Source organism: Drosophila montana, unplaced genomic scaffold, assembly GCF_035044405.1.
Source record: "Drosophila montana isolate Dmon_TW-CO22-7 unplaced genomic scaffold, ASM3504440v1 contig_2438_1, whole genome shotgun sequence".
Taxonomy (NCBI): domain Eukaryota; kingdom Metazoa; phylum Arthropoda; class Insecta; order Diptera; family Drosophilidae; genus Drosophila; species Drosophila montana.
This window is the reverse complement of record NW_026997315.1, coordinates 411,528-433,084: the sequence shown is the minus strand read 5'-3', so window position 1 is coordinate 433,084 and position 21,557 is coordinate 411,528. Positions and strand designations below refer to the sequence as shown.

The following is a 21,557-nucleotide window of genomic DNA, read 5'->3' as shown; positions in this document are numbered from 1 at the left end:
CCCACTATCCCCGCCCATATATATTGGCCACCTCGCTTTGAGAGAAAAACAAGAAAACAAAACAATGTGGGCACCATTTGTAAAGACGAAGAAGAAAGTCCCCAATTGGAAAAACACATTTGTCCGCTGGCTCTGAGGGGCATTACAATAAAATTTAATTTTACACGCTATCGAAAGCATTTCTTTCGCCTGCCCCGCCTTTGTCTCTTCCTCGACACTCTCTCCCCGGTTATTTCTTACGCCTCAACTGGCGGCTATGGCTAATCGGCAATGTCCTTGCGCATGTTATACATTATCCTTTGTCATGCTGGTTATCGCGGTTTAACTTTATCGTTAAGTTCTTTCGCTTCTTCCAGCGCGATATGAAGCATTTCATCTGGCCGCCCACCAGCCTCCCCCGCCCTCTCCCTTTTGCCCCACCGCCCTTTGAAGCACAAGCATGTTGGTCCTTCCGGGGCCCCGCTCGAATTTCTGTGTTTATCGGCGCGCACGATTATTAGTTTTCTGTTTGCTGCTTTTGTTTTTATAGCCGGCGATTACATTTCGGTATATGTGTGGCCCTTGGTCTGGCCAAGGTTCCTATCGGGGTAACTGAGGAGCCAAGGAGCCAGCACAAAAAGATTTGCAATAAACTTTTATTTGACTTGTTTTTATTTGGCTTCAAATGAAACCCAAAACTCATTTGGTTTTTCTTTCTTTATTTTTTGCTTCTCGTTCTCCGTTTGGCCGTCAAGTTACAAAAATATTAAAAACTCATTGAGGATAATAATCTTGAAATGTTTATGGTCTGAAATAAGCGGGAATTAGTGTTAAAATTATATTTTTATAACTTTAAAATGTGTTTGGGAAATCCCGATTGCTTGATTTTTTATATTATTTTAAGCTTTCGAATTAAGCACATGATATATTGTCAAATCTCAAAGGCTTAAAATCGGTAGTAGTCGATGTGCAAAATGGCGGGAAAAGATATTTTAAAAAATTTACAGCTACAGCAGTATCTTAAAATATATTAAATTTTTTCAAAAATTAGATTCTACAAAAAATTAAATACATTTTGCAATTGTTCTTTCTATGGTTTTTATTTTATAGTTATTTAGTTATTTATTAAACCTTTCTTTACTTGTTTAATAGTTTAACCACATTTGTAGTTTCTCTTTCATCTCTTTACATATCTTTTGAACGACTTTCGCTTTATGTTCTCGCTTATTTATAACTTCATCTTCATATCCAATCTTCATGCGCGTTCTTTGCGCTTGTTTATTATGGTCTTTTTTTTAACTTTTTGCTGTGCACATCACATCCAGTGCAATCATCTTCAATTTCAGCTCATTGTAAATTAATCGCGTAGACTATAAACGCAACCCCACCAACCACCCACCACCCACCACACACTTTCGCTGCATCTGCAGCAGCTGAAAAAATATACATTCTATATATTCTACTAAAAATAGTGAAAAATTCTATACAAGCTCAAACTGCGCAAAAAAATTAAAATTTATAACCAAGACACAAACGCAATCAAATGCACCCACCACAGAGCGCATTCGCTTCCACTTCACGAGGCATGCACCACCAACAACCACCACCCACCCGTGCTCGTTGTTTATGAAGCTTGTAAGTTAAGCTGATTGCTGCCTCAGCCTCTGCTGCTGCCTCAGTCTCTGCTGCTGCTGATGCAGCTTCATATTCATGAATAAATATGATGATGCATTTTTGTAGACGCAAAACGAAAGCAAACGTGCTGCTAATGAAAACTCAAAACTAGCTTATATATAACTATCTAACTATACATATAGGTATTTAGCTCTAGAGTATTTAACTAACCCAATCTTAACCAGGAAACGAAATGTGTGCGAAAACAAGTTAATAACTTTTCAATATGTGTAAGCGACAGCAAATGCGCGTTTGGCCGCTTTGAAGGATTTATGAGCCGAGCCACACTCAATCGGCAATGAGTGTGCGTGTGTGTGTGTGTGTGGACATATTGATGTGCCTGATACACTCTGTCTGACTGCTTAAGCAGGGTGCGGATTCCGGTTGCGGATTTTCGGGTTGCTGTGACTGGCCTGCATTTGGCAGGCGGCGCAGCCCAAACCCATTCCACAACCCAACGCACTTCACAGTCCTTCAGGCTGCCCGAGGCGGTGCGGTGCGGGGCGGAGCAGGGCGGTGCGGTGCGGAGTGGCACTACTTGAAGCCAACGCCAACATGCTGATGATGATGCTTTATGATTAATGATTGGTGGCGAGACCCACTAGAACCCTCCAACGCCTGCTAGTCCTTCTGTGTCCACAGCCTGAAATATGCTGTATCCTTCTGTCTCTTTCTCTCACTTTCTCACAGACTCTCTCTTTCTCTCTGTCTGGCATATTGATGACTCTTATTTGCATTAGTGTTTGTTGTTTGCTCTTCATATTTGTTGCCGTTCTGTTGTTCTGCTCCGGATTTATATACCATGCGGAAGACATTCACGAGTCTTCGCCGACCCATCAATCCGACCCCACCGCCCCCTCATCTATGACGACATATGGACGTTACTTGATGCACATTTGTTTGCTTTTGTTTATTTGCTTTTCTTTTCTCCTCGTTTCGATTGTGGGTGGGTTTCATTCTTATGAATGGCCATCGAACAAAATATGCGTCGAACAAGTGCTGGGAATTATGTTATGCCATGTGTGTGTGTGTGTGTGTGGGTAGTGGGCAGCTAACGGTGGGTGGGTTAATGTGAAGTGCGGAACTTGAGAAAATGTTGAATAAAGTTGTGTGAAAACTTGTAGTCTGAAGTGTTTGGCTTAAATAGAGAGTGATATAAGGGCTAAAAGAACTTTAGAAATTGCTTGAAATGTTTGAGATCCGTTTATTGAGTATGATTGTCTTTGTAAACTACAGAGTCTTTTGACTGTTCCACTGATTCAAATAATTATAATTATTAATAATTATTATTATAATTATAATAGACAAGTCTGATGCAATTAGTATCATAAAATATATATAATTTATTTCAATTATTATATGTCAATTGAATAACCCGAGTCAGAGAAATAGCCATCGGACGTTTTCGTCGAAAGACTGTATATATTTATCATTTACTTTTAACACAAAAATACAACAATTAATACACCATCAAAGCTGTTTAAAATAAACCACAGGGCAACGCTTCTAGGTACCTGTTAAACAAATTGAAAGTTTAAGGAAAATATTTCACAGTGTTCGCCAGAATTTTTTTTTCTACTTGATAAGGGCGCATATTTCCTGTTGATCGTGGCTGTTGATTAAAAATCTCCCTAGATTTTACACAGTGACATCTTGCAGGTGTTGTCGCAATTCTTACATTTCTTAATTCCCATCCACAGCCAATAAAGTCAATTGTCAAAATTGTATATTAATGACTTAATCTCTTCAAAAGTTCCCGGTTGCAAATGCAGATACGCGGAATAGAAAGTAGAAAATTCTTGGTAATTAGGCTTAAACACTTAACAGTAAAATAGTTGAGAACCACCGCCATTACATCACCTGCAATTGGCTGATCCTTGGCCCAGTTTTCTCCCTAGATTTAGGTCTAGACATTTACGAGGATTTTTAATTTTTTGTTAACTTTGTTCCTTTACAAAGGCCCAAACATTTTTCCAATAAGTGTCATATTGAGCCTTAAAACATAATCTGCTGATGCTATATTTTATCTGGTCTTATTACATCCTGGCTTTTCTGTTCGATTGCCACCCCCTAACTTTTATCTAATTTCATAATATATCAAATGCTTTCCTTTTCAAATTACGCCCCTCAACAGCAAACTCGCACCCCATTGCGACGCGTTCCCAGTTCCCAGTTCCCATTTTACAATTTGCAGTCTCAAGTTCTTATCAGAGGCGGCTTCGAGCAGGCCGCGAGCAATGTCCATTGACAAATGTCTGTCAGTCGAGCTGAGCTCATTAGACATTTTATAGACAGCCCAGAGAAATTGAGGGGAGATAGGGAATTCGCATTCATTCTCTCAATTTGCCCCCAGTTTTCACTTGTCAATTTGCGCAGCGTCCCTTTGTCTTTTATATTTTTTTGTGCTCGAGCAATAAAAAATGTTTATAACTACGTGATTTTGACTAAGCAACACGCTTCTGCCGCCTTCCCGCCTTCCTGGCTTCCCGGCACTCCAGCACCCCGCAGACAACATTTTGCGCTATTGTCAGCAATAAAACTCGCAGGGGTTGCTGACCGCGTCCGGGGTTGTTTCACTCCCAGGTCCAATGCCAACTGATTGACATGCGACGAAGGCTCTCGGCTCGAAATGAGCTTACAATTAATTGTTACTTTGGCGTTTCGAGTGCTCACCTCGACTCTTTGTGCAAATCTCGGCTCAAGCAATGGAACTTTAAGGTTTTCGCCACTTCTTTAATGTGTGTCTGGGGTGCGTTTCTGTAAAGGGATTCGTTTAACTCGCCGGCCGCTGACTGTTTGTAATTAGTAGTTTTTGTTAATTGTGCGACCGCTCGGGTTAGCAGGGGGTTGAGGGCGATGTGGCGAGGGCTAATTTTATGAGCGCTTTGAGGTGCAACCTCAAATTGCCAGACATTTGAAATGCCAGCGAATTGCGGCCTTGATAAGTAGTCAACACTTTGTAAGACTTACGTGCGCCCAGAGTCCTTGCCACACACGCACTCATACACACACACACACACAGACAGGCAATTTGCCTTGGGTCCTTTGTCATGATTTTTGCCCAGGCATCCACTTGGGCAACTTATTGTTATGATATCCGTTCTCAAACAAAAGCCCACGCTGCATACTTTTAGGCGCACGTCAACGCAAATTGTAATTTATATGTAATATGAACAGCGCCATAAAGTATGTGACACAAAGGCAGCCTGAAATTTAAAGCACAGCACACAAGAGATGCCTGCGTAGATTATTCCAAGCACGGCACGGAAATAACACGAGCCATAGAATGTAACCAGGCACTGAATATGGCTTAAATGGTGACCACATTGATAAAGGAGAACTCTTCTCTGGAATATCGTTATTTCACCCTCAAGACCTCCTGAACCGGGTCTTGGCATAAATATCTCATACTAAAATTTAGACGATCTCCCCAGTATCACCCCTTAAGCCTCCCCCTTATAAGTTATCTTTAATTCATTGTTATGTTTGTTAATAAATTTCATTATTATTTTCCAAAAAAAAAAAAAAAAAAAGAATATCGTTATATCGGTGCATCAAATATATTGTCGCTTAGGCGATATTTTGACGATATTCTTTCTATGATACCATTGAAACTCTATAGCTTGTCTCTTGACATGATTTGTCGAAAGTCCTAATTTGTCGTGATGAGTTATTGTCATGCTGTAGTTCACTTTTCACCAAAGCAGTATTCTATTGGGACGCATGCATCCTATATAAAAAAGGTATCTTTTAACTTTATTAAGCTCGCCTACCGCAAAACTCGAATGTTTGTTGTGGCGATAGAAAATATATTTTGGACATGGTGTTGATAACTGATTTGTAAATTAAAAATATAGTATTCCATTCTGCTTATTCGTGTCACGACAGCAAACACGACACGTTCTCAGCTCTATACCACAAACACCACACAGCTCACGCAGTTGCCAGCTTCCAGTTTCCGGTTCCCAGTCCTAAGTTACGAGTTTCCCCTGTTAAGCACAAAATATGCGAATATGTCGCATAAATTTGATGTCATTTTCTGTTCGCAACGAAATTAGAATGAAGCATCGTAATGTCTTTTGCTTATCGTGCTTCTTATTCTTAGTATTTATTTATGAGTTCGAGCTGTGGCTGCTGCTGCTGCGTGAAGTTCAGTCAATTTTCCAGCTGCCTGCTCAGCGATGTTCACTTTTAGTTCAACTGAACCTCAATAGTCGGTCAAATCACGCCAAATCGGAAGTGCCAACTCATTGTGCAGATTTCAGTCAGCTACTGGCAGCATGACTCAGGTGCTCTTCAGTGCCACCTAAGTGTCGCCCACATCCTGTCAAGGCGGCGCGCAATTTGTTTTGCTTAAGAACTGCCAACAACCAACTCCTCACCATCTCCCCAGCGTTTCTTGTCATTGAAATATTGTCACATTTGACAATTGCTGACAAGCTTATCATATTTTATGCCCCTGCACATGTGTGCCACAGCGAAACTCTTTAAATTTTCATAAATTTTCACACATTTTCCCATGTTCTCTCTCTCAATATTTACAGATGACTCGGTGGATGTCACTTCGGAACCGGATGATCAGGATGTCTCAGTGGCGGCTGCCTCTCATAATCCGAACAAGGGGCAACTCGAGGTGCAGCTGGGCGGCGCCGTCACACTGCAGTGTCCGCAAGGTATGGCAATTTTATAGCATACTCTCGGGCGGTACAATTTATTAAAAGCTTTCTCTTAAATACTCTATGTTAGTGAAATAATACATGAGTCTAAGCTCCAAAGAATATGAAAATGCATAGCTATGGCCTCAAAAATAAAAACAAGAGTCGGTGAGGGAGATATACTTAGATACCACTGCCAAGTGTCAATCAACAGATTTGTAAAGTCCATCTTTTGAATTTTGGCCCAAATGCATGTCCATTTATTTATTTTGATATATGTGGTTAATAGGACGCACCAAGAACTTTATTTGGGCCTATCTTTTATCACTGTTTCTTAAAGTGTGCCAATTATATACATCTTAAGACGAATATTAATTGTCTTATAACTCACTAAATTGATCTCATTTTCCCAAAATGTAAAATAAATGTACATCCCATTAAAAGCTTGGTAGACAACAAAATATTTACTTCCCTTTGGCTATAGCAACAAGGTATAAGCAATGCTTTTTATACACTTGTCGAGAGTATTCATAATATGTCTTGAAATGTGAGATGCGTGTTGTTTCAAAAACTTATTTGTTTAGCAAGATATCATGACCGAATACGACATTTTTTGCATACTCCATATAAAAGCAAAATAAGACATCCGACCACCTCAGCTCTATAGGTAGAATCATCTGTAATATTGTCTGCTTTTAACGCTTTTGCGAGCTTTTAAATTCTCCTTATACATATATGTCAACAAGGGTATTAAGCCTTCGGCGCGTTAATATTGCCTCTTTTAAGTACATCAAAGCAATTGAGGAAGACCCGTGCTACAATCGCTGACAATGAAGAAATGAGCTCCACTGAAAGATGCGTTGAGTATCTAATTACATTTTAGATTTCGTTCCACTAATTGAGGCACAGATCGAAGCGATTGCGCTGGCAATCGTCGAAGGGAGCTCTATTCATTAATTAGCACAATTGAAAATTAATTATGCGTGCAATTTACTTTGCTCACTTTTAGGCAGTCAACAAACGACGGCACAACCGAAATATCTGTTAGGTTCAGCAGTGTGAAGAGGTGGTGGGAGGTATCCTCACTTTGACAAATGGCAGTGGAAGCTTTTTGTTGTTTACGACTCCGGCATCAATTAAAGAAATTAAAACTTGCGTGCCCTGGCAAAGTCAATTAATTAAATTAGAAATGGCACCACGTCGAATTTTGCAAAGACTTTAATGTTTTCTCTGCTTTAATGTAGGCTCCCTGGGCTGCTGGTCACACTTGGATCCAGTTTCAGCACGTCTGCGCGGCCTTGGCTACGGCAGCTCTTTGCCGACGGGCCAATTCTCACTCAAAGACGTCATGTACCAGGATGCGGGCACCTACAAGTGCGTGGGCCAACCTCTCGCCAACAAGAAGAAGCTCGAAGTGCTTCAAAGTGTCATCGTTTCCGTCAAGGGTAAGTCAAATTTGAACGCAGCTGCATGGCGATTCGATTATGTGGAAATAGTAGTTGGAATATGAACTCCCATTTAATCGAGAGAGAGGCTTTAATATGATTTATGTTGTGGGTGCAGGCAGCATTTAATTTTCAATGCTACAGCTTGTGTTTAACTTACACGTTTTTAATTAGAACTAGTTTCTGGTTTAAGCATCGATTATGAGTGTTTCATTTGTTTAAAGAAACTCGCAGCATACCCTACCTTTTTTAATATTTCAGGTAGCTTTTAGGATTGCGCAAATTCAGTTTGAATGGTTTTTTAATATACCTTTTATGCGATCTCCATCTGAAAATAGCCAACATCAATTTTGAAACTAATTCTATAATTTTTTAAACACACATTGAATTCCTTTTAAATTATTTCGGCATTAAGAGCTGCAATTCGAACCTACACTTAAAGTAAAGACAACGCACACTTTCCATAAATTATAAAGTTAAATGTTATATTAAGGAGTCTTGTCTCAGACTTGTCAACAGCAACAAAAGCTCTAAATAAATTCCTACTACGTTAAATTTGTTTTATGATACGTAAAATATTTCTCAGTAATTATTTTGAATTCCTTCTTTTAAATAGGAAAATAAACACAAAGCGTTTGAAACAGGTACAGCTTTTTGCCCCGAATGTGCTATCTACTTTCGCCAAGTGTAATTTATAGTCCGAATGGGACAACTGTTTCAGCGCCGAGTGGCTCGCACAGTTTATGTAGCCTACTTTTCGGGCTTTGGCAGGTGACAGCAGCGAGTTAAAAACATTAAAAACTTTGACAGCAGTTTTCAGCACGTTGCAAAACAAATGAAAACTTTTGCGTTTCAGCTTTGTGTGAATTTTTTCTTCCCCCACCCCTACAGTGCCTGTCAAAACTTCGACATTTTACTTTGCATGTGATTTTCGAAAAGTTACCCAAAGATTATTCTCCCTTTCGCGCTCTCTCTCTCTCTCTCTCTCTCTCTCTATCTCTATCTCTTTGTCTCTGTCTGTCTCTTGTGCTCTGCGCTTCATCTTGTCGCATTGACACTTGTCAAATCTTTGCCTGGGCGTGTGGAAAAACGACGCATGATTGATGACTCGGCAAAGGCAGAGCCAATTCCAATCAGTTCTCGCTCAGGCATTGAGAAATTACGTATACGCCATGAATAAAATGTTCAGCTGTAGCTGACAATACCGACACGTTGCTGTTTGAATTCTTTGGGAAAAAATGGAAAATCATGCGACCGGAAATTAAAGAAAATGCGCACAGCTTTGATTTCATATTGTCAGCTCCAAGCTGCACAATTCCCCTATCTCTCTCTCTCTCTCTCTCTGCCTCTTTCTCTCTCACTCATTTCGATGCGGGACAGCATTAAGATGTCTTCAGGCGAAAGTTAAGTGGACACTGAGACAATAAAACTTGCCAAGTGCTGGTTGCTGCTACCTCCACTGCCCCCTCTTCTCTGACAACTTGTGGGTTAAGCGGCTGGCAGCTGACAGCAGCAGGTCCGGCAGCCCGGGCTTAGAACCCTCGAGTGCAATACAAACATGGCAGCTCACAGTTGCGCCCGAGCTGCGGCCAAAGCAATCAAACAAAGTCGCTCAAGTGGGCGTCAAAAAGAAGAAGAGGGAAAGGCGATTGTATGGAGTGAACAACATATGGACGCACACAAACACACATACGCACACACACACTTATAATGCTCTATCACATGCAATTTGAAGGTAAGACATTTTGTCATTAAAACTGCGAAATTGAGTGCTGTATAAACAAAATACGCTGTCGGGAGTCCGGACCAGGACTTGACAGGAAGAGTCAGTAAAAGATGACAGAGGCGTTGCTGCTAACGCTTTACGCAAATAAACAACTAAGCAAGACGCAGAACGGGGAGTGGAGCTCGCACTGGCAACGTGAAATAGTCATATTTATCAAGTGGCATCCAGAAAGGATTGCCTGGCAGCAGTAGTATCTGGAGTCAAAGACGCCAGGATATGGGATATGCCAGAGACAGCAGGTGGAAAGGTAGCAAACAAGTCTGATAAAACCTGTAAACGCGCGAGGAACCAACATACACAACAATAGATTAAATTTACTACGGAAAGACAGTGAAGGGAGAGGAGAGCGAATCAGACAAGTCAGAATTTGTGTGTACGTTAGCCCCCTGGGGTAAATGGCTTCACTGTACTTGTACTAGTACTTGTACCCGTAGTTCGCCTCGTATTTGTGTTTGCTTCTAAAATTAAACAAAATACAAAGAAAAAAGCAAACTAAGGAACTGCAAATCAAAAGTCGAGCAAGTTTCTTAGTCTACAAAGTTTCCGGTTCTTTTATAATGCTCGATTGCAAAAGAAGTAGCAGAAGAAGACGACGAAGTAGAAGCATCACAAGTGAGAAGCTCTAGTCCAATTGTTGGTAGTTGCTGCTGTTATGAGAGCGTATAAAATTTATAAATTTACGTAAGTGATAAGCACTAAATTATCACGAGCGTTAACTATGATGAAACTAAAGCAAAACAAATTTACAAAGACGAACAAAAAGACAACTAAAACAGAAAAGAACTACTAAATACCCATATTTAATAACTAATTTTCAAAGATCGTACGAACTCAGTTGAGAGATGTTTCACCCTTTTCGGTAGATTCACCTATGCTTGATCAAAATAAGAGTCAATAATTCTCCGGGTGAAGTTTCCGGTTCAAACTAATTTTCAAAGATCTATGTACAAATACGTTCAAAATATGTTTCAAACTTTTCGGTAATTGCATCCCTACTGACTAGAAAATGGGGCTCATAGGTTGTTTGGGCAAAGTCTTAAGTATCAGCCGATCGGTTGAAACTTCAAAGATCCTTGTACAAATTCCATCGCTCATAAATTGAAAATGCTTGATCAAAGGTCGTTTATTTGATCAAAGGTTTTCTATTTTCGGCTTACAGCTTCATACTCGGAACCAAAATGGGCAAAAAACTTTCAATCTAAATTTTAGTTAATATTCGATGGTTTTCGAATACTTATGTAAGGATGACCTGAGGCACAGAGCTATTGTTAGTATGGGTAGAAATTTACTGTAAGTGAAACAAAACGCTAGACCCGAGCAGTGCCGGAGAATATCCACAAGTACATAGATACATATGCTCAAACTGCTTTTAGGTAAGGCCAACACTGAAAGGGCATTTATCTATTAATATTAATTTAATGTAGGTCTCGATAAGAAGTATCGATAACATGATAGCGACAGCCAATATTTAAAAGAACAAAAATTTTAATAGACTTCAAGAATAATGATATAAATAAATCAAATATTACTACTAGAACGAACTACTTTACCACTGCATATTAACGTAACCATAAAAGCGTGCAACTTCCTAGACAAAGGTAATTAGACAGTTATCAGAAAATGTATTGAATAAACGCATTCCAATAAATTAGCCATGGCCCAGAACATAGAGTATAAAATCTGCGGCCGAAGGCAATTCTTAACGAAAACGAATTTAAGATGAAACTTTTGCTGATCGCTTTTGCTGCTCTACTGATTCTACTGCCGGGAGTTCACTCAGTATGTCCACCCAATCAGATTTGTGACAATGCGAAAGGAGATAAAATGGGTTAAACAAAGCAGACAAATCAGATGTATTTGAAATAAAGCTTTGAGCCATTTCATATAAACCCCTTTTGTGTGCACTTGTCACAAAATCTAAAAAGCTGGAATAAATGCAGATCCCAAATGTTATTTATATGACTGATCAGAGTGACGTGCTGAGTTCATATAGCCTTGCTGGTTGGTGCATCTGCGTCTATCTGTCTGTTTCTGTTTCTGTTTCTACTCCAGCCAAATAAAAAGGATATAATTTGATAAGGTTCGATTTTAGGGATATTGGAATATTGATTGTTGAAATAATAAGTGAAATTTGGTTTCACAACACTGTGTTGTAAATAATAATTTAACAACACTGAAATACTCACAAACACTCATTCATACAAAAGTTACAGTGTAGCAAGTAGGCTTTTGTTATTTTAAGACCCTATTCTTGATACTAAAATGCTTAAATCGTTTAGCCTCACTCTTAATAGAGCATCTGAACAAACAAGTTGACGCGCTCAGTAATCCAAATAATTAATATCGAAACAAACATAAAAATATAAATAAATATAAATAAAAATTTATAAAACATATTTAATTGTGGGCGATTATAAGGCAATATTCCAATAACGGATGTGTCTTATAGATATTTTTTGCACATTGCATCGGACACGGAGTATTTCGTAGTGATGCAACCCTCACTAGAGCATTCAAGTTAAAATTCTGTGCATTAAATTGTGGCGACAGCTGAGTCTTTCGCTTCGTGCGGACTGAGCGACGCGAGGAAACCAAAAATATCTTCATTAAACTGCACTTTAGAGCTAATAAAAAATTCTCTCTTCGAGCTGTGTAACTTTTAAGTTAGCAAAAAAAGTAGAAAAAAGAGGCAACTTTGCTGCATTTGGTTAAATTACTTAAAATAAAATGTAAACAAAACGCCAACAGAATGTTGCCAAGCGGGGTGAGCAATCGAAAAGGGGGCCAAAAAGTAGCGACAAAGTCTACTGAGCCACTTTTGCAAGCAGCCAGTTAACATATGCAGACTTAGCCACACCCACACACATTGTCAACACAAACGCCCACATAAAGTTAACGACAAAAAAAAAGAAAGAAAAAGAAATGTGGAGTCGGAGCAGAGAAAAACGTTAAGGAAACGCAACGGAAAAGCCAAAGCCAAAGCGAAAACGTTGCGAAATTGTGAGAGAAAATTGTTATTTAATTTGTGTGAGTGCTGAACATTTTTGCAGCTGCTGCTGCTCAAGTTTTTGCGCACAAACTTTTGGCCAACACACGCACCAGAAACTTTAACACAAGCATAAATTTACTCTGTGTGTGCATGTGTGTGTGTGTCTGTGCTTGTTGTGTGTGTTAGTGTTGGTAAGTAAGTGCACTTCTGCATTGGCTGGCAGGCAGCAGGCGCGTATCCTTTGCCGTTTCTTCAAAATTCATATGCACATTTATTTTATTCCTTCCTCTGCAGCCCCTCACCCCTCTGCACCGCTGCATATGCAAGTAGTTGCTGCTGCTTACGTATTTGTTGCATAATTCGAGGCGCTCGCTTAAACGAAGCGTTTCCCGGCGCTGGTGACTTGATTACGTTACCAGGCCAACAACTACAACAACATCAATTCGTACATAATGAAGCTTTGTTCTCGTTAGTTTTTCTTTTTTTTTTTTTTTTTTGTTGAGCCAACTAATCAGAATCTGCAGGACAGCAGCTGCTCAGTGGAATCATTGAGCTGGCAATTCATATCCTTAATTCTTTATCCTTTGTTGCCAGCCTTTGACTTTTGCCCTGCTCTGGAATTTGTAATTAAGTGCTTCGTACTTTTAGGCCAGTTGATTGTCATCTCAGCAGGTAATCAGCCGCAGAGTTTGCCTTCTCTTCCTCTGCCCTTTGTTGGCATAGTTATACGATTGTTGGCTTTGCAATCTGACTTTTAATATGCAATATGTCGAGTATCTCTTCAGAACTGGTGGGAAGAAGCTTCTCTGACTTTTATGATTAAGCGCGTAAGGGTCTCTTGACATCAATTCAATTTTAACTCTAATAATTGAAACCTGTTAAACATGATAATGAAGGAATTACGATGATGGCGAATTCCCAATTATTTGTGTGAATTCCAAAGTAAAAAAAAAATTTTGAACAGATATAATTATCTTCAGAGTTGGGATATTCAAAATATAACGCACTTACAATATCTAAGCTCGATGCACTCAAAAAGACAGTCAGTTGAATAAACAGGCAAAGAAAATATACAAACGAATTATGAATGAAAAATAAATCCATAAGACGAATTTGATAATATTGATTGAATTGTAAAAAAAATATAGATATTAAGAAAACATTAAAAATCAATAAGTTTGAATTATTTTTTATTATTATATTGAATTTAAAAATTTCTTCCGAATCGTTTCATATTTTTTTTTTGTATTTTTACATTAAATTTTAAAAAATTAAAATGCCTCGTAATATGCATAAATAAAAAGTCAAGGGAGCTTGAAAGCTAGAGCAGGGATATTAAGGATCTAAGAACTTGACATAACGTAAGATTGTACATTTTAGTCATAGGTTTTGACAGAAAAATTAAACCTGCCAGTATTAAGAGCCATAACGGATCTTTATGATTTTGTGGAATTTTTATTACAAAGCGTACGTAACGAAAAGCACTCAAGTGCTGGCTGCTTATGCAATATATGCCAAACAATCCACCACTGCATGTATTATCAATCTCTTAACAGAGCGAACAACACGCCACCCAGCCCCACCCCTCAGCCTCTTTAGTACTTCTTGGATGATTTCTAATAAAAGCGACGCGCATATTCCATGCTTAATTTGGAAAGCAGAATAACAGAAATGGGGGAGCCTTTTGGTACTACTCCAAAAATGTGCGTACATGAGCATAAATATTGCTTTATGCGCACCCACACACACACACATACTTAGACATATTTGAGCCGCTGACACGCCCCCAAGGCAAGGCGAGGGGCAGCGTTGTTTTATGCATGCTAATTTATTATGTGCATGTTCCTTTTGCCGCATGCCTTTTGATCAACATCCAAACTACATATGAAGGCAGTAAACGCACAAACCCCTTCCCCTTCTTACACACACATACACCACTGGCTGCTGCCCGTAAATATTTTCATTGGCGTTTCTTTTTTTTTTCATTTTCCATGCGTAATTTTTCTTCTTGGCAAATTTTTGCTGCGGAATTTTGCGCGTTGCTGGCAAATATTGCTTTGTTTCTACTCATTAGGCCAGGCTCAGCGCGGGTAGCTGCTCATAACAGGGCTAAAAGCATAAAGCACTCGCATATGACTATGTCTGTGCATGTGTGTGTGTGTGTGTGTGTGTGTGTATGGTGCGTGTGCATGTGTGTGCTGCCAGCTTCGCCTTTGACGTTTTTCATTTGTGCCTCATTTAAATGGCAATTTATGAGTTCTGGTTCGGGGCTTTTCAATTTTTCACAGCAGCTGCGCCAAATTGCATGTTAAATGCTTACAGGGCAGGCTCCCTGCCCTGCCTACCCCCTTTGCCAGCATTGCCACCACCTTGTGTCTATATCCGCGATCTTGAGCATTAGATAAACGTTTCCTAAATGTATTTCGTTTTCTTTTTTTTTCGGCGAGGGCTGTTGAGCCGCAAACGAAATGAAAATTAAACCCAAATTCGCTGAAACTTCAAAGCGTCGTTTTTCATCAAATCCCAAACAAAAAAATTATTACGAGGCAGGTCAAGCCCTGGGGAATTTCGCAATAAATTGCGGATAGTTCAAATGCTTCCAGGGGCATATGCAAAATAGCTTTGATGTTGTCTACATTTAATTGTAGGACTAAGCCATGACATAGAGAATGACAAATAGTTGGACAATTTTAAAGAAAAATGGCATGTAAAACAAGATTGAGCTGACAAAATTTAAGTTTGATTAAATAATTGTTAGCTATTTACTGGATATATCTATATCTATATAACATGAATAACACGAAAAAAGTCCGCAAAGTACGAACCTGTAGCCCAGATATCCTAAGTTTTTGAGTATCTACCAGTAGGAAAAAGGCAATAAATTGTCTCGAAAACAAAATCCCTTTTAACCCATACGTCAAGTATCCTTCGGAGATGTTTGTTTATTTATTTAAACTTAGATGAAATTCCTAGAAATGGCAACGTTTTGACCGTCATTATGCATGTTAAATTTAACCAATTTCAGTAGCAACATTTTATTGGAGTAGCCCTTAAGCTGATTATCACAACCTGCCCAATTTTCTACTTTCCCTAGTTGCAACTTGTAGCTTCAACTTTTTGCTAATTTCCGCCACAATGCCGCACTGAAGGTATGCAGCTTTTTGTTTGCATTCCAATGAATGCATTAAAAAGTATTTTTGGTAGTTTTTTTAAAAATTTTTTTTTTTTTTTTTGCTATGGAAAAACGTTTGTGATGCCAGAACTATTTATTTTCTAGCTTCAGTTCCCACTCTTTCATTCTCTCTCAATATTTTTGGTGTGCTGTTCTTGCTGCTTGTCGTCATCAGTTCCGTCTATTATTCGTGTGTGTGTGTTTGTGTGTTTTGTCTTTTGCACAAATGCACTCAAGCATTAATTTTTACGCTTCAATTTTCATACAAAACACACACAACTAGCAAGGAAAAGACAGAGAGAGCGAGCGGGGGATCAAAATACTGAGTTGGATAGAGAGAGAGCTACTAAAAAAGGCAACTTGCCATGTTGACTAAATTATAATTTTCCATATGTGTTTGTGTGTGTGTGTGTGTGTATATGTCGACAGTCGTTAGTTAAAATATGAACTCAAAACTTGTCATCAGAACTGCAAATGGCCGCCCAAAATGGCCCCAGCTAAAAAATGGCTGCCAAGGCAGCAGCAGCAGCAGCGTGTAAAAACTTTTCAGACAGTTGCAGAAATCATTTTGGGCACAGAGCAGCATGTTAGAGCGAGAGAGAGAGAGAGAGAGAGAAAGCAACAGAGCGACAGAGAGATTGGGAATGAAGAGGAGTGTGTGTGTGTGTGTGTGTGTGCGTGGGTGACTGTCTACAACTGCAACGGAAATGAGTTGAAAAAGTTGTGCAAATAGACGCCAGCAGACGTCGCAATGTCGCCCAAAGCAACATCCAACTTCTTGTCAGTGCTCATACACACACACGCACACATACACGTGCACGCCCTCGCACACCCTCAACGTCTGGCTGACCGGATATAAGCAGTAAAACAAGCTGACAGCTCGGTTCGCCTTTGAGCATCGCCTGTCACTCGGTCGCAGTTTTATGCGTAAACAAATCAAAACTAATTCCTCAGCCCCCTTTAACCAGCAGCAACCCAGTTGATTCGCTTCAATCGCGTTCTAAAGTCAAAAACGCATGAAATATAGAATACCGTAACAAAGCAATTGACATGCAGCTGAAATTGCCTCTCAAGCATGCAAATTTGCGCCACAAGACATCGTATTCACAAGCTGAGCCCTCTGCTCCTGGGTGTGAGCCGCTGCAACCTAAACCAAAGGGCTGAGCGCCGAGCACCAAGGGCTACTCTACAGCCAGCTCGGCAGCCCACCAATTGTGCCCCGCGGCAGCCACATACGCTGGTTGCGCCAACTAATAAGCGACGCGACGCTACGGCAAACCAGTCGCTCTATAATGACGTCGCCCACTGTGCGGCCTGTGCGGCCTGGCGGTAGCTGCTGCAGCAGACCCTACCCCGGCCCCAGCCTGCTGCCTCCTGCTCCTGGCCTCGAGTGGATTACGTGAAATTGCCAAAGCTTTTTATTCGCCGGGGCACAAGAGCTTTGCGGGTGGTATCGCCAGGGGTTGGGCCATGGCTAGAGCCAAACGCATTGATAATGCAATTTGTCGCCTGACGATGCGGATGATGGGCATAAATGTCGCCGGGGGAGGGGGCAAGTGCTGTGCTTATCATGAGCACAGGAAATGTACTATCGTAAATTATATTTTATTTAATTAGAGTATTTGAGTTACCGAATGTAACCGTGTTACGAGATCGGGGTGAAACAATGTTAATTGTCCACTAATTGACTAAACTATATACAACTAGGATGCTTGGGTTTTTTTTTTTGCGATTCTTGCAAAGTTAAGTCGAAGTTTCGAATAGTTGCAGATATTTAGAATATGCTTTAAGCAGGAGCACGAAATTAGGCAAATAGCATAACAGCCGGAATTTGAGTATGATTGACAAATATTTAATTCAATTAACAAGGAATTTATATTAAAATTTGGTATTCTAAGCTTCCGTCATCATTCTCAGATAGAGGTCCTCCCCAGATGCGCTCAACCATTAATGCCATTAATTATTTTTCATGGTATTAAAGCGAATCATTTTTACTTTTAACAAATATTAGCGCTACTTAGTTATACAATCTTACATCACAGTTTACACCTTAATTAGCCTACAAAACAAATTAAAAAGTCGCTTTTTAAAGTGACATACAACAAGAACCGTTAAATGCTTGTTATGCAATCAGATCATAGCGTGATGTGAAGCCAATTCATTTTTTAACAGCTTTGATCACCAGGTATAAAAATGGCGCTTCAGTCGTGCTCTTCAGGTGGGAAAGCTAAATACCTAAAAGAAATATGCCGTTATTATTAACCATAATTTTCGGAGTGACAGTATATGAGTCTTATAAATGCCAAAGATTGATGAACGGCCTCTGCAGCTAATAGACTCCATTATAAACCAATATAATAACTAATTGTAAATGCAACACAATTTGTATATAATATTATTGTAACTAAAGTGACGAAGAAGGAATTAAAAAGTCTAATGGATCTGCTTATACATTTTAATAAATGAATCATTTACTTACTCCCATTTAAATACGTATACACGAACAGATTTCTTCATAAAAAACTCCACTCTGCAAAGTGTTTATTTATCATGTATTTTTGGGATAATGTCTACAATAAATAAATAAATAAAACAAAAGGTGACGAGACGTCAATACAAACTATTGTTAGGATAATGACGAGAGCCAAATGATGTTGAAATAAACACAACTAGAGGGAGTTCCCGTGGAGCAGCCATCACAAGCTAATTATCTCGGCATTACCTTGGACAAGCGCCTTACCTTTGGGCCACACCTCAAAGCTACGGTAAAAAAATGTCGTCACAGACTGCAACAACTGCGTTGGCTCAACAACAAAAGGAGCACCTTGCCGCTGAGATGCAAAAGAGCTGTATACGTGCACTATGTTTTACCGATATGGCTTTATGGAGTGCAGATTTGGGGGGTTGCAGCCAAATCCAATTATAAACGTATACAGGTATTGCAGAATCGGGACAGATAACCAACTGTCCCTGGTACGCATGCGGTTCCACACTCCATAAAGATCTAAAACTGCATACAGTTGAAGAGCAGATTGGAAGGTACACAAGCAGATACTGCTCGCAAGAGGACTACTCCCTGCCCGACCTTTAAGGCGACTTTAACGGCAAGGTTTTGCCAAGACGATTGGTCGTCAGAAAGACTACCTGCATTTAAAATCCTCATACTGCGCGTTATGGGGTTCGGTTCTAAATTACATTTTCCATCCATGTGTTGTTAAATTATTACACTTAATAAAAAAAATAATAAGAAATATAAAAAACAAACAAAATACTATGAAAAGCTGTTATAAAATGAAGAAGCCGAGACTATCGCTTACTCTTAAATATCGATAAAACTTTGTAAGTTCCTTTAAGTTGCCATTTTGCGAGTTGAACTCAAGAGATTAAACTTGCACCGAAACATGGAAAAGCTAGAACAAAGCTGCAGTTAAGCGATTTAATAAAGCTTATCAGCAATTTCACAATATTATGGGCAAAATTTCCATTTAGCAACCGCTGACCCGGCACCCGTTTGGAAATGCCGTTTAATGAGCTGCTCACGCATAAAATTTGCTATTTTTGGTGCGCCTAAGGCTATGCAATAAAATTCAAATGCATATTTTAATTGCATTTCGCTGCAGTCGAGTGCCAGTTGTCGTTGTCCTTTTCGATGTCCTCTCACTGGCACCCACAACGATCCAGTCCAGAGTAGATAATGCATTAAAATGGTTGCCGTTGTACACAGCGCGTAAAGTAATTAAACGCCGCCGCCGCAAAGCTAATAAAAATGTCAAATGTCGGGCAATAAAGCATAGGCCTGACACCCACACACACATTCACACAGACAAGAGAGTGTGTGTCGGTGTGTGTTGTATCTGATTGGTTGTCTGCCGACCGCACGGTTCACACCCTCATCCATTCGCCGCAAATTTGATGAGGTGCACTTCAAGGGGCCTTGCCACGCCCACCTTTCAACATTTGATGGCGTCAGGTTTATATGCAGCACGTCCAGCGAACTATTCGCTTTGCAGCGCGCCTGTGGTTAGTTGATTGCTCTTGTTGCTTACGCGATTTTATAGGCAAGTCTGCTTTCTGTTTATATTTACTTTAACAACACGTTTGTCGCCATATTGTTTTAACCGCGAATGGATTATTTTCTTGCAATTTAATCACATCTTAAACCAAACAGAGTTTCAGTTTTCAGCTCTAATTAGACTATTTTCAAATAATATTTTATGTTAGGCATAAAAATAAATAAAAATATGCCCAATGCCTCGGACTTTATAGAGTTTGACAACACTACTTTTTCTTTTTTGGTCCATGATATATTTTGAATTCGGAATTTTACAATTAAAATTGTTTATATGATAATCATTTAAATAACGTTTCAAACATTGAGGAATCTACAATGAAGTTCCGAAATAAAGTTTGTATCTGAAAAAGATATTCCAAAGATATTCAACAAATAATTGTCTGCTTGTTCATGTGTGTTTCCTATATTAATACCATTTTGCAGATAACTTAAAATAACCGAAAAACAAAGAACTTAATTCGCTCTTGAGCTATCCGAAATTGCAACTGTCAAAGATCTTTGTAGTTAGAGACAAATTTAACGCTTTAAGCCAATTGCATCCATTCACAAACTAGGCTATTAAATATGCCCAAAAGACACTAAAGCCAACGGCATTTTGTGGTGACCTTAGAAACAGTCAAGCGAGACCCAGATAGAGCCCAGGAGGAGACACGGCTGCTGAGGGGCAATCAAATGGTTAAGGTAAAGTGCAATGAGTGCAAAAAAGTGACAAACTTGTCTAATAAGAACATCGCACGCTGCTTGCATCAGCATACGAATATATTTTTAGCTCACTGTATTTTTTGTGTGTGAAAGAGTGTGTGTGGGTATTTGTGTGTAAATATCTCTAACCCAAATCTTGAAAATTTACAAAGCGCATTTCTATAGCAGAAACGGATGTAGCAACATTTCACCTTGCATCCCTCTCCCTCCCCCTCCCGAACCCACGCTGGCCCCATTTGGCGTTGTCAACACAAATTAAGCTCACATGTTACAGCGTACAGTTAGTCGTTGCTGCCGTTTCTGTAGTATATTTAAATATGCTCTTTCACTTTCAATATCAAATGAGTGGATGCCAACTTTTGCCTGGCAGCGAGCAGTCGAGATTCCAACTTGTAGATACGTAGATACTCGTGCTCGGGTTGCCTTGCGTTAGCTTGCCTTGGTTTGGTTTGGCTTGTCGCACCGCAAAGTTTGCGTTTGCATCAAAACTAAACTTTGAATGAAGCAGCCCCAGCAGCAACCCTCGCTCTGCCTCCTCGTACCTACCATACGTGCAATGCAAATTGCACAAGTTGCCAAAAATCGCTTCACATGTGGCATTTAAAGTTTTGTTGGTTGTGTTGCATGTGTGGTGTGTGTGTGTGTAGTTTACAAGATGCAACTTTTTACCTTGCTGCCACTTGAAAATTTAATAAATGTTTTTCTCTTCTTTTTTATATTTGTTTACTTCTAATAACACGAAAGTGAGACCTCAAAACTTTTAAGTGATGTTTGCAAAATATATATGCGAACTAACAAAAATTTGGGGTAATCAAAATATGAGCATAAACCTGGTTCCTAACACATCCTCGAGCGGTTCTCGAAGTTAGAATGTTTTTATGACATGTTTTTAATTTAATTAAACGGAATAACCGCTAACCAAAACACGAAGTATTTTCGTGTATCCAACAGAAACATCAAATTATCAATTATAATGCAATAAATATAATGGAAATAATAATATCCTTATTATATACTACTAAATAATTTTTAAAGCAACTAAAAAAAAACATAATAGTAAAAAAATAATAACCATAATAATAA

General features: G+C 39.3%; 1 protein-coding gene across 3 annotated transcripts in view; it reads left to right on the top strand.

Annotated features, from left to right (window-relative positions):
- Window positions 1-21,557, top strand: part of tei (teiresias) — a 198,015-nt gene that overhangs the window by 169,960 nt on the left and 6,498 nt on the right. For 2 of the 3 annotated variants that reach the window (XM_064681749.1, XM_064681748.1), the window contains exons 9-10: window positions 6,198-6,326; window positions 7,553-7,753. In XM_064681749.1, the coding sequence (XP_064537819.1) occupies window positions 6,198-6,326; window positions 7,553-7,753 (330 nt within the window). Of the gene's footprint in view, window positions 1-6,197; window positions 6,327-7,552; window positions 7,754-17,872; window positions 18,179-21,557 lie in introns of those variants that run through there. The other variant, XM_064681750.1, reaches the window with a different exon arrangement.